The 14,586-nt window shown below is 44.6% G+C and overlaps 1 protein-coding gene across 1 annotated transcript in view; it reads left to right on the forward strand.

Moving 5' to 3' along the window:
* LOC115158918 (gamma-aminobutyric acid receptor subunit gamma-3-like) overlaps positions 1–14,586 on the forward strand; it is a 232,298-nt gene that overhangs the window by 48,394 nt on the left and 169,318 nt on the right. Inside the window, exon 3 of the mRNA XM_029708343.1 lies at positions 13,946–14,013. Coding sequence (XP_029564203.1) covers positions 13,946–14,013 — 68 coding nt within the window. The remainder of the gene's footprint in view (positions 1–13,945; positions 14,014–14,586) is intronic.

Raw genomic sequence — 14,586 nt, forward strand, 5'->3', positions numbered from 1 at the left:
TCACTGTCAGGTCTCTGACCTCCTCCCTATAGGCTGTCTCATCGTCGTCGGTGATCAGGCCTACCACCGTTGTGTTGTCGGCAAACTTAACGATGGTGTTGGAGTCGTGCTTGGCCCCCGTGTTGAGGATCAGCATGGCAGATGTGTTGTTGTCTAACCTCACCACCTGGGGGGCGGCCCGTCAGGAAGTCCATGATCCATTTGCAGTTTTAGGTATTCAGTCCCAGGATCCTGAGCTTAGTGATGAGCTTGGAGGAACCTATGGTGTTGAACACTGAGCAGGAGTCAATGAATACCATTCTCACATACAGTGGCGCTGTATGTACAATGTGACCTGTCGGGAGTAGGCCTAGGCTACTAAGTGACTGCGAGTGAAGAGCAAAATAATCCTAACATTTCCAGAACCTAATTCTAGTCTAACCAATACCCAAATGAGATTCAGTGAAAATAAAAATCTCATTGATTGTGGTCCCGTGTGGCTCAGTTGGTAGAGCATGGTGTTTGCAACACCAGGGTTGTGGATTCAATTCCCATGGGGGACCAGTATGGAATTTTTTTTAATGAAATGTATGCATTCACTACTGTAAGTCGCTCTGTATAAGAGCGTCTGCTAAATGACAAAAATGTAAAAAATGTGAATGTAAGACCAGTCCGCATGTTTGTCTCAGAGCAGCGCAAAACGGTGCTGAAATAGTTGACCACACGAGGGTAGGCTATTGCTTCAATTCTTATTACAACGATTGGATGACTTTGGGTGTTCCAGTAAGCAACACTTTGTTTTTTCTTAAACAAACTCCAGCACAGAGAAGAGAAAGGAGCCTTAATGTAAACAATGAATAAGGCTCAACATGTCATCTAAAGCGATTGAATTCACAAATGCATTTGACTGTTTTTAATATTGGCCTTCAACCAAAAACACAGTATCTACTGTGGTAGAAATATGTTATTGAATATTCTTATTATTATTTTTTTACTATTTCAAAATATGTTTATTAGCCCACTGTCTTTAAATACAATGCTCCCCCTACCCTCTGTTCCCATTGCCCTGCTAATAGCCCATCATGGGTAGATCTTCCCATTGTCCTGCTAATAGCCCATCATGGGTAGATCTTCTTCTTTCGTATTCCAACGTCTTGAATGACAGGTCAAAGAGTGACGGCAGACACAGAAGTCCAGTCTAGGAGTTTAATGATGAACCAGAGTAGACATGTGGTCTGTGTACAGAGGGAAACAGGAATACAAAGAAATAGAAACTACAATGTAAATCCAATAAACAATATTACATTAAACACTAATGTCAACAATCTCTAATAACACACTATAATTCCTCTCAAGAGAATTAACATTACAGTTACACTAACTGGTAGGCTAAATACACAACTGTATAAAATGGTAAGAGAACTGGTGAAGAAAGTTACCCCTCTACATACACATTTCTTGTATTTACATAGAACAATAGCAACAGGAATATTATAAAAGTGAAACAAGTATTTATTCTGACTTACATTTGGTTAAAAAAAAACGCACGAATATCCCTGCAAATGAAAACGGTCTGATCTCCACAAAAGCCAACATAACTAATAAATACATTTCCTTGGTTGCCATGGTGAAAAATCCAATAATAATTGGTAGGACACATAAAAGGAAACATCAAAGAGTTTACCGGAATCTCTAAATGAAAATACTGGCAGATCAATAAAATGTCCATGTAGGAGATCTAATTAAATTTAGAGGATTCAAAATTAATATCTAAGGGGTTTTTATATAATTATAATGCAGGGTTAATAATAAATGAATACATTGGTTGATGCATGTTTTTGTTGTGGCAGATCTGGTTTAAGAGTACTTACTTACATCGAATACATTGCAAGTTTGTCAATTTTGGCCTTTAGGCTACGCTTTACAATAGGACTCAACTCTGACTGACCGCAGCATCTACTGTAAATAAAAACACAGCTTCTAGTGGTAAAAATATATTATTGTATTCGATTATTAAAAAAATATATGTTTATTAAGCCACTGTGCTACTGTGTAGCCTGACAAGTAAACATAGCCTACAGTACATACTGTAGTAAACATGGGAAAGTGCCTAATTCCTTACATAAGGGAGACCAGGCCATGTCCAGACTTTCTCAGTGACCTCTAGTACTCATAAACTCTGTCTCTTAATGATTTTTCTGGTTGCATCAGTCATGGACAGACACTTCTGAGACACAGTATTAATGATGAACACCCGGAGGTTCACTGGTAAGCCACATTTGCCTCGGTATCCATCCCAGTTGGTATTCTGTGTCCACTCGTGGTATCTCTCTTCGGTTACACACATCCTTGGAATAGCAGAACAGCATAACGGTCCGGACGGCCCTTGATGTGTGTAACAGTGTTGGTTCCGTCCCTCTCTTCGCCCCAGGGACCCTCTGCACACATCAACAACTGACACCCCACGAAGCATCGTTACCCATCGCGCCACAAAAGCCACGGCCCTTGCAACGCAAGGGGAAACCCAACTTCAAGTCTCAGAGCGAGTGACGTCACTAATTGAAATGCTATTAGCGCGCACCACCGCTAACTAACTAGCCATTTCACATCAGTTACATGTGCCTGGTGAGCAGTTGGTCAAGTTCTGTTGTCAGAAGAGGAAATGGAAATGTCAGGGTGAACCAACGACCTGACAAACCCTCCACGTAGGTTGACTCTGCCTGTCTATCGGAGGTGGAGTTCCAGAGGTCAAAGCCATGGATTTTGACTCCATTTTGTTCCTCGCCCTCTTCAACACGCCACTTTCCGCCTGACTCTCCACCAATGCCACCTGACTCTCCGGCAATGACGAGTGACTCTCCGGCAATGACGAGTAACTCTCCGGCAATGCTGGCTGACTCTCCACCAATGCTGCCTGACTCTCCACCAATGCTGGCTGACTCTCCGCCAATGCTGGCTGACTCCACCAATGATGGCTGACTCTCCACCAATGCTGCCTGACTCTCCGGCAATGATGAGTGACTCTCCACCAATGCTGCCTGACTCTCCACCAATGCTGCCTGACTCTCCACCAATGCTGGCTGACTCTCCACCAATGCTGCCTGACTCTCTGCCAATGCTGCCTGACTCTCCACCAATGCTGCCTGACTCTCCACCAATGCTGCCTGACTCTCCACCAATGCTGCCTGACTCTCCACCAATGCTGGCTGACTCTCCGGCAATGACGAGTGACTCTCCGGCAATGACGAGTGACTCTCCACCAATGCTGCCTGACTCTCCACCAATGCTGCCTGACTCTCCACCAATGCTGCCTGACTCTCCACCAATGCTGCCTGACTCTCCACCAATGCTGCCTGACTCTCCACCAATGCTGCCTGACTCTCCACCAATGCTGCCTGACTCTCCACCAATGCCGCCTGACTCTCCACCAATGCTGCCTGACTCTCCACCAATCCCGCCTGACTCTCCACCAATACCAGCTGGTTCTGAACCAATGCATCAACTGTTGCCCGTATCTCTGCGCTCAGATAATGTTTCTCTTTCTGCTGGTCTGCCCTTCAATGACTCGATCTCCGTCTTCAAAGTTTGAATCTGATCCACCTTCATCAGATGAGCAGAACGGTACCGCCAAGAGCCCCCATTGATTACAGTGGTCTATGATAGAAACGGTAGATCAATTAAGATTTAAAAGTGACTCCAACACACAAATACTGCGTACAGAAACACATTTTAAGAGTCTAGCAAAACTAACCGCTTTCTTGGGAACCATGCGGGTTTTTTTTCGGTGTAGACCTGTTGTCCAGCCGTTTGTCCTTTGATCTACTCGGATGGTTGTCGGCGTGGTTGAATGCTCTGCGAAAACACATTCACGTTTTTAGTACAGAATTATCGATTTTATTACACAGTATGCCTACACATTGATAGGCTATATAAAGACATTTTAAGAAAATGCACTGAAGTGAAAATACCTTTAGTTTTGGTGATCCTCTCAGCTGTCGCTCATGTTCAAGTCCTCTGGTGGTTAAGGTCCTAACCCTGGAACGGGTAGCACCATAGAAAGAAGCTGGTGGTTACAGTCCTAACCCTGGAACAGGTAGCACCATAGAAAGAAGCTGGTGGTTAAGGTCCTAACCCTGGAACGGGTAGCACTATAGAAAGAAGCTGGTGGTTACGGTCCGAACCCTGGAACGGGTAGCACTATAGAAAGAAGCTGGTGGTTACGGTCCGAACCCTGGAACGGGTAGCACTATAGAAAGAAGCTGGTGGTTACAGTCCTAACCCTGGAACGGGTAGCACTATAGAAAGAAGCTGGTGGTTACGGTCCTAACCCTGGAATGGGTAGCACTATAGAAAGAAGCTGGTGGTTACGGTCCTAACCCTGGAACGGGTAGCACCATAGAAAGAAGCTGGTGGTTACGGTCCTAACCCTGGAACGGGTAGCACTATAGAAAGAAGCTGGTGGTTACGTTCCTAACCCTGGAACGGGTAGCACTATAGAAAGAAGCTGGTGGTTACAGTCCTAACCCTGGAATGGGTAGCACTATAGAAAGAAGCTGGTGGTTACAGTCCTAACCCTGGAACGGGTAGCACTATAGAAAGAAGCTGGTGGTTACAGTCCTAACCCTGGAACGGGTAGCACCATAGAAAGAAGCTGGTGGTTACAGTCCTAACCCTGGAACGGGTAGCACTATAGAAAGAAGCTGGTGGTTACAGTCCGAACCCTGGAACGGGTAGCACTATAGAAAGAAGCTGGTGGTTACAGTCCTAACCCTGGAACGGGTAGCACCATAGAAATAAGCTGGTGGTTACAGTCCTAACCCTGGAACAGGTAGCACTATAGAAAGAAGCTGGTGGTTACAGTCCTAACCCTGGAACGGTAGCACTATAGAAAGAAGCTGGTGGTTAAGGTCCTAACCCTGGAACGGGTAGCACCATAGAAAGAAGCTGGTGGTTACGGTCCTAACCCTGGAACGGGTAGCACTATAGAAAGAAGCTGGTTTGATGAAAACGATGTCTATTTCGTCTGTTCTCTTTCGTCGCGATGTCATTTAAAAAAAAAAGATAAACAGCTCATTTTTGATTGGTAACTGTGTTAAGGGTGGAGTTTGGGGCAGGGTGAAGTGTATTGGAAAGGTTTTACTGCAGGTTATAAGTATACAGCAGATCTCCGATTGTCCTCACTTTGATTATGCTGTGACAACATACTGTAGCACCACGACCTGGATTTCTATTCATTTAAGTGAGCAGATTAGAGCTTTCAGGAGGAACGGAAAATCTACTGGAGACATTTCAGAAATACTGTTAGACTTGGGGATTATGGTCACGGACAGTGCTATTCGCAAACACTCATCAGATACCTGTGTTTTACGCCGAACGCAAAAGCCCAGGAAAATGACCAGGTACAGTATGCTACAATAGTGTACTGTAGGCCTAATAATGCTTAAAATAATGCTTAAATAATTCTACTGTTGGTCTTTACTGTCTGCTGCACGTTTTTACTTTGTATTCCATTTCCAGCGAGACTATTCAAGCCATCGACTCACTGATGAGTGAAGATGACGAGCGATCGGCAAAGGCCGTCTGTAATCTGCTGGCAACACAGCACAACATCATCGACATCGCTTTAATCAGAGTCAGAAGACAGTTGAAGAAACTTGAGTGGATTTATGGAAATGCTCAGTAAGACATTTTATATATACACATATATATACACACAGACACACACACACACACACACACACAGACACACACACACACACACACACACACACACTATTGTTTTGTAGTTTCCACCCAAAGATTCATCTGACAAACAATGAACTTTGCCCCCAGGATCAATGACATCATCTTCACAGACGAATCAACCGCGGCCTTTGAGCAATTTGCTCAGAATTGCTACAGAAAAAAAAGGAAGCAGATAAAGCAAGCCGGGACCCAAGCATCCCCTCAAACTCCATGTGAGGAGGGGAAGTTACTCGCCAGGGACCAGGACCATATTAGATTTTTGATGGTGAGTTTAGCTATCTACAAAGCAAAAAGTACATAAAATATTGTAGCCTACACCTCACGGGCGGCTATGTGTTCCACAATAATTCACTGTTGCCTCCTTTTTTTAGGTGTCATGGCTCGAGATTTGTTTGAGGAAGAAATCATCAGGAGATATGCTGGACCAGAAAGGTGTTTCTGGGAACGCATCATTTCTTTCAAGGATTATAGCAATATTTTGTTATGTTTAGGCCTATTTACATGTATATTTCTAGTATTGTACTTAATGTTGCCAGCAGCGTATCACCCTGCATCCTGCTGCTGGCTTGCTTCTGAAGCTAAGCAGTGTTGGTCCTGGTTAGTCCCTGGATGGGAGACCTGATTCTGCTGGAAGTGGTGTTGGTGGGCAAGTAGGAGGCACTCTTTCCTCTGTTCTAAAAAAATGCCCCAGGGCAGTGATTGGGGACATTGCCCTGTGTTTCAGATTTGATGTTAAATGGGTGTCCTGACTCTCTGTGGTCACTAAAAGATCCCATGGCACTTATTGTAAAAATAGGGGTGTTAACCCTGGTGTCCTGGCTAAATTCCCCATCATGGTCACCTAATCCTTCCCAGCTTCCTATTGGCTCATTCATCCCCCTCCTCTCCCCTGTAACTATTCCCCAGGTTGTTGCTTTAAATGAGAATGTGTTCTCAGTCAACTATCCTGGGCAAATAAAATAATGTTGGCTGTTAGGCTAAATGTCTTTCTTTTTTTCTTCTCCAAATGTAGACAATGACCCAAAACACATTGCCGCCAGGATTTGCATTGCAAATGAGGGCATAAACTGGGTCAAGACGCCAGCAGAGTTAGTAGACCTTTATGTAGTAAAATAAAGGTTAAATAAAAATAAATAAATAAAAAACCTACAATACTTATAACAGCACTTTACTCAACACTAGTGAGACTCATGCCATCTACGGTAGGCCTACACGCATGTCTATATTATATGTAAAAATATATTTTTTCATCTCTATATGTAGGTCTCCTGATTTAAACCCGATCGAACTTGTTTGGCAATTAACTGAAAACATTAATCCGTAACTCTGCCAAGCCTACAAGAAAAGATGAACGGTGTCCTGACTCTCTGTGGTCACCCATGGCACTTAACTGGTAAAGGCCACCACCCACCACCCCTTCTTATACGCTACTGCTACTCTCTGTTCATCATATATGCATAGTCACTTTAACCATATCTACATGTACATACTACCTCAATCAGCCTGACTAACCGGTGTCTGTATGTAGCCTCGCTACTGCTACTCTCTGTTCATCATGTATGCATAGTCACTTTAACCATATCTACATGTACATACTACCTCAATCAGCCTGACTAACCGGTGTCTGTATGTAGCCTCGCTACTGCTACTCTCTGTTCATCATGTATGCATAGTCACTTTAACCATATCTACATGTACATACTACCTCAATCAGCCTGACTAACCGGTGTCTGTATGTAGCCTCGCTACTTTTATAGCCTCTCTACTGTATATAGCCTCTCTACTGTATATAGCCTCTCTACTGTATATAGCCTCTCTACTGTATATAGCCTCGCTACTGTATATAGCCTCTCTACTGTTATAGCCTCTCTACTGTATATAGCCTCTCTACTGTATATAGCCTCTCTACTGTATATAGCCTCGCTACTGTATATAGCCTCGCTACTTTTATAGCCTCTCTACTGTATATAGCCTCTCTACTGTATATAACCTCTCTACTGTATATAGCCTCTCTACTGTATATAGCCTCTCTACTGTATATAGCCTCTCTACTGTATATAGCCTCGCTACTGTATATAGCCTCTCTACTGTATATAGCCTCTCTACTGTATATAACCTCTCTACTGTATATAGCCTCTCTACTGTATATAGCCTCGCTACTGTATATAACCTCTCTACTGTATATAGCCTCTCTACTGTATATAGCCTCTCTACTGTATATAGCCTCTCTACTGTATATAGCCTGTCTTTTTACTGTTGTTTTATTTCTTTACCTACCTATTGTTCACCTAATACCTTTTTTGCACTATTGGTTAGAGCCTGTAAGTAAGCATTTCACTGTAAGGTCTACACCTGTTGTATTCGGCGCAAGTGACAAATAAACTTTGATTTGATGTTTTGGCTAGAGAAACTGACGATACAACAATGCAACAAATACATTGATCATCTCAACAAGGTTTTACCAGTGGTCGTAGCTACAGTAGTTGAAATAAACATCTGCATTTTGAAAGTCTTTTTTCTCGTTATTTTATTAACGAAAGCATAAAGATGTTGATGAACAGATACTGTACAGTAGCCGGGCTATTAAACTACGATTTTGTAAATAATTTGATGTATGAAGAGTCTGTTGTCCTGCTAATAGCCCATCATGGAAACATTGCATGATAGGCTACACTATGATTGTGAAAAACAAGTGTTTGAAAACACGTTTTCAAAATGCCTCCATCACTACTGTCAATAAAAATACAGCATCTAAAGTGGTATATAATGCATTTTTAGGGCAAATCTGGTCAGTTATATTGAGTTAGAAATGTCACAGATAATTTAACACACACAACATGATCAGATGAACCTCTATGTGATCGCTCCCCCCCCCTACGGGATCGCTCCCCCCCTCTACGGGATCGCTCCCCCCCCTCTATGTGATCGCTCCCCCCCTCTACGGGATCGCCCCCCCACGGTTGTGCTAATGTGATTAGCATGAGGTTGTAAGCAACAAGAAACTTTCCCAGGACATAGAAATGGGCAGAAAGCTTAAATTCTTGTTAATCTAACTGCGCTGTCTAATTTACAGTAGCTGTTACAGTGAAAGAATACCATGCTATTGTTTGAGGATTGTGCACAGTTATGAACTTATGAAATGTATTACAGATGTATTACTTGAAAATGTATTAATAAACCAATTAGGCACATTTGGGCAGATATGCAATGGTTCATTGGATCAGTCTAAAACTTTGCACATACACTGCTGCCATCTAGTGGCCAAAATCTAAATTGCGCCTGGTCTTGAATAATACATTATGGCCTTTCTCTTGCATTTCAAAGATGATGGTACAAAAAAATACAAAAAAGGGATATTTTTTTCTTCTTTGTGTTATCTTTTACCAGATCTAATGTGTTATATTCTCCTACATTAATTTCACATTTCCACAAACTTCAAAGTGTTTCCTTTCAAATGGTATCAAGAATATGCATATCCTTGCTTCAGGTCCTGAGCTACAGGCAGTTAGATTTGGGTACGTCATTTTAGGAGAACATTTTTTAAAAAAGGGTTGGATCCTTTTAACTTGGTCAAAACAGTCAAGACATTTATTTATTAAAGACTATCAGAAAGAATGTTGGTATTTATTTATTTTGATCCAAAGCCATTAATGAGTGAGTCACTCAGCTTTACGCTGACAAATCCTCAATGGACTCTCGTTCATTCCGTTTCTTCTTCACATCAGCAAAGAAGGACTCCGTGTTTCAGAAACTCACTTTATACAGAGGGGCTGTCACTCTTTCACACTGTGGTAAATAAAGACAGTTTGTTTTTTTATAATTATTTCTTTCTGGTTTTAGAGGAAGAAAAAACAAAAGTCCACCATGCCTATTTAAAAAAATTGTCAGTCCACATGTCAAGTGAAATTCCCTCATTGTATTTACCCAAGTTATCTCATAACTCCAGGACCACTGACAGTTTGGGTTGTTGTTGCCTGATGACTCTAGTGCCAGAGGAGAGACTCTCAGACTGAAAACGCCTCCATTAATTTACGAAAAGATAGTCAATTTTAGGCTACCGATAGATCAGCGTTCTAACTCCCCCTTGTGATAGTGTGGTGCAATGACAGAATGCCACCATCTACTACTAACGGTCATGGTGCAGCGGTCTAAGGCACTGCATCACAGTGCAAGAGGCATCACTACAGGCCGTGGTTCGAATCCAGGCTGTATCACATACCGGCCGTGATTGGGAGTCCCAAAGGGCGGCGCACAATTGGCCCAGCGTCGTCCGGGTTTGGCCGTCATTGTAAATAATAATTTGTCTTTAACTGACTTGCCTAGTTAAATAAAGGTTAGATAAAAAAATAAAAAGAATAAGCTCGAAACTTATAAAGGAAGAACTACTGTAGGTGTTCCTCTTGTCCAGGTGGGAAAGGGAAGTGTGGAGTGCAATAGAGATTCAGGGTCGTGTCGTGGCGGTATGCAAATTGGAGTGGGTCCAGGATATGTGGGATGATGGTGTTGATGTGAGCCATGACCATTCTTTCAAAGCATTTCATGGCAACAGACGTGAGTGCCATGGGGTCGGTAATCATTTAGAGAGGTTACCTTCACTTTGTTGGGCACAGGGACTATGGTAGTCTGCTTGAAACATGTAGGTATTACAGACTGGTTCTGGGAAAGATTGAAAATGTCAGTGAAGACACTTGCCAGTTGGTCAGCGCATGCTCTGAGTACGCGTCCCGGTAATCCGTCTGGCCCCGCAGCTTTGTGAATGTTGACCTGTTTAAAAGTCTTACTCACATCGGCTGCGGAGAGCGTGGTGCTGTCATGCATGTGCTAGTTTTGCTTGCCTCGAAGCGAACATAGAATCAACGCCTGGAAGTCATGTGATGGTAATGGGAATTTACAGATGATTCAGAACCACTGTCCTACTAAATCCAATTAGGCTCAGAGCCCCCTTCCAACTGGTGGAGAGAAGAGAGGGGTGTCCTGCTGGGCTGATTTCCAATGGGTACTGAAAGCTAGAACAGGTGTCAATGAAAACTCTTAGGTATTGAAAGTCCCCTGATGGTGTAAAAAGGGATTTTCTGGTATTGTTTAGCCAATAGTTCACGAGCAGATATGGGTGTCATTCTAGCTGTCACTCTATTGGCGAGGGGCTGAATGTCTGTCTGGAACTCTAATATCGAGGGGCTGAATGTCTGTCTGGAACTGTAATGGCGAGGGGCTGAATGTCTGTCTGGAACTCTAATGGCGAGGGGCTGAATGTCTGTCTGGAACTCTAATGGCGAGGGGCTGAATGTCTGTCTGGAACTGTAATGGCGAGGGGCTGAATGTCTGTCTGGAACTCTAATGGCGAGGGGCTGAATGTCTGTCTGGAACTCTAATGGCGAGGGGCTGAATGTCTGTCTGGAACTCTAATGGCGAGGGGCTGAATGTCTGTCTGGAACTCTAATGGCGAGGGGCTGAATGTCTGTCTGGAACTCTAATGGCGAGGGGCTGAATGTCTGTCTGGAACTCTAACGGCGAGGGGCTGAATGTCTGTCTGGAACTCTAATGGCGAGGGGCTGAATGTCTGTCTGGAACTGTAATGGTCTGAGGGAACACACTAAATGTATTGTAGATATGTGGTAGTAGAGTAGTGGTTGTCAACTTGAGAATTTCATATAGAAAACCTTTCGGTTACTGGCCTAATGCTCTAACCACTAGGCTACCTGCCGCCCCATGTAACAGTAGACCTAACATGTAGACCTGACATGTAGCAGTAGACCTGACATGTAGACCTGACATGTAGACCTGACATGTAGCAGTAGACCTGACATGTAGCAGTAGACCTGACATGTAGCAGTAGACCTGACATGTAGACCTAACATGTAACAGTAGACCTGACATGTAACAGTAGACCTGACATGTAGCAGTAGACCTGACATGTAGACCTGACATGTAGCAGTAGACCTGACATGTAGACCTGACATGTAACAATAGACCTAACATGTAGACCTGACATGTAACAGTAGACCTGACATGTAGACCTGACATGTAACAGTAGACCTAACATGTAGACCTGACATGTAACAGTAGACCTGACATGTAGACCTGACATGTAACAGTAGACCTGACATGTAGACCTGACATGTAGACCTGACATGTAACAGTAGACCTGACATGTAGCAGTAGACCTGACATGTAGACCTGACATGTAGACCTGACATGTAGACCTGACATGTAACAGTAGACCTGACATGTAGACCTGACATGTAGACCTGACATGTAACAGTAGACCTGACATGTAGACCTGACATGTAACAATAGACCTGACATGTAGACATGACATGTAACAGTAGACCTGACATGTAGACCTGACATGTAGACTTGACATGTAACAGTAGACCTGACATGTAGACCTGACATGTAGACCTGACATGTAACAGTAGACCTGACATGTAGACCTAACATGTAGACCTGGCATGTAACAATAGACCTGAATAGTCTATATTGGGTAAGACGTACAGTTGTAGATGTGGTTTGAGTGAATGTTGAGGCCTGGGCGCTGGTATAGACCTGTCTAACATGACTATCTCCATGGATTGGCCTGGTTTATATGATAATGGGGTATAGGGATCCACAAGGCTTATACAGGTAATGGGTCTTGAAGGACGTTTACTGCCCATGCATACCCATTCTGACAACACGTTTGTGGTAGGAAAAAAGTGAATGGGGTTGGGGCAAATCTCCCTACTCTCCCTCCTCCTGCTGCTCTTGCTCTTCCCTCCTCTCCCTCCTCCTGCTGCTCTTGCTCTTCCCTCCTCTCCCTCCTCCTGCTGCTCTTGCTCTTCCTTCCTCTCCCTCTTTTCCTTCCTCTCCCTCTTTTCCTTCCTCTCCCTCTTCCTTCCTCTCCCTCCTCCTGCTGCTCTTGCTCTTCCCTCCTCTCCCTCCTCCTGCTGCTCTTGCTCTTCCCTCCTCTCCCTCCTCCTGCTGCTCTTGCTCTTCCCTCCTCTCCCTCTTCCTTCCTCTCCCTCCTCCCTGCTCTTGTTCCTGCTCTCAATTTTTTATTTTTTTATTTAACATTTATTTAAATAGTCAGTTAAGAACAAATTCTTATTTAGAATGACGGCCTACCAAAAGGCAAAAGGCCTCCTGCCAGGGCCTCTACTCTCCCACCTCCCTGCTCCCTGCTCTCCCTCCTCCCTACTGCCCCTTCCTCCCTAATCTCCCAGCTCTCCCTGCTCTCCCTCCTCCCTACTGCCCCTTCCTCCCTAATCTCCCAGCTCTCCCTGCTCTCCCTCCTCCCTACTGCCCCTTCCTCCCTAATCTCCCAGCTCTCCCTGCTCTCCCTCCTCCCTACTGCCCCTTCCTCCCTAATCTCCCAGCTCTCCCTGCTCTCCCTCCTCCCTACTGCCCCTTCCTCCCTAATCTCCCAGCTCTCCCTGCTCTCCCTCCTCCCTACTGCCCCTTCCTCCCTAATCTTCCAGCTCTCCCTGCTCTCCCTCCTCCCTACTGCCCCTTCCTCCCTAATCTCCCAGCTCTCCCTGCTCTCCCTCCTCCCTACTGCCCCTTCCTCCCTAATCTCCCAGCTCTCCCTGCTCTCCCTCCTCCCTACTGCCCCTTCCTCCCTAATCTCCCAGCTCTCCCTGCTCTCCCTCCTCCCTACTGCCCCTTCCTCCCTAATCTCCCAGCTCTCCCTGCTCTCCCTCCTCCCTACTGCCCCTTCCTCCCTAATCTTCCAGCTCTCCCTGCTCTCCCTCCTCCCTACTGCCCCTTCCTCCCTAATCTCCCAGCTCTCCCTGCTCTCCCTCCTCCCTACTGCCCCTTCCTCCCTAATCTCCCAGCTCTCCCTGCTCTCCCTCCTCCCTACTGCCCCTTCCTCCCTAATCTCCCAGCTCTCCCTGCTCTCCCTCCTCCCTACTGCCCCTTCCTCCCTAATCTCCCAGCTCTCCCTGCTCTCCCTCCTCCTTACATACCATATGTTGTCCATCATCGTTCCATAATTCTCCACAGATTAAAAAATTGTCATCCTGTCAGTATGAGAGGAGGAGGGACAGCGGGAAACGTGATAAATTAATTTCATTCAATGTGTGAAATTAAAGTATGAATGAGTTAATAAATGATCGTGTGAGTTAACGAATGCATGTGTGAATGAAGGGATGAAATGAACGTGTGAATGAATTAATCACTGAATCAATTTGTGAATGAGTTTCATTGCTAAATCTTTAAAATGCTCTCTTTTCTTTTGCAGTTGGACCAACGGTCATAGATGTGGCCATCTATGTGAACAGCATTGGACCCGTGTCATCCATAGATATGGTATGATAATAATTATATTAATAATAATAATTTGTTGTGCAGAATGCAGATTGAAATGTTGAGCCTGTAGACACACACACACACACACACACACACACACACACACACACACACACACACACACACACACACACACACACACACACACACACACACACACTCTAAAACACACACACACACACACTAAAACACACACACACACTAAAACACACACACACACACACACACACGGTCAGACACACACACACACACACACGGTCAGACACACACACACGGTCAGACACACACACACACACACACACACACACACGGTCAGACACACACACACACACACACACAAACACACACACACACACGGTCAGACACACACACACACACACACACACACACACACACACAAACACACACACACACACACGGTCAGACACACACACACACACACACACACAAACACACACACACACACGGTCAGACACACACACACACACACACACACACACACACACACACACACACACACTCTAGAGCTCTGCTCCCCAACCAGAGTCCGATAATATACATCGGGTCAGGGCC

This window comes from Salmo trutta, chromosome 22 (genome assembly GCF_901001165.1).
Source record: "Salmo trutta chromosome 22, fSalTru1.1, whole genome shotgun sequence".
Taxonomy (NCBI): domain Eukaryota; kingdom Metazoa; phylum Chordata; class Actinopteri; order Salmoniformes; family Salmonidae; genus Salmo; species Salmo trutta.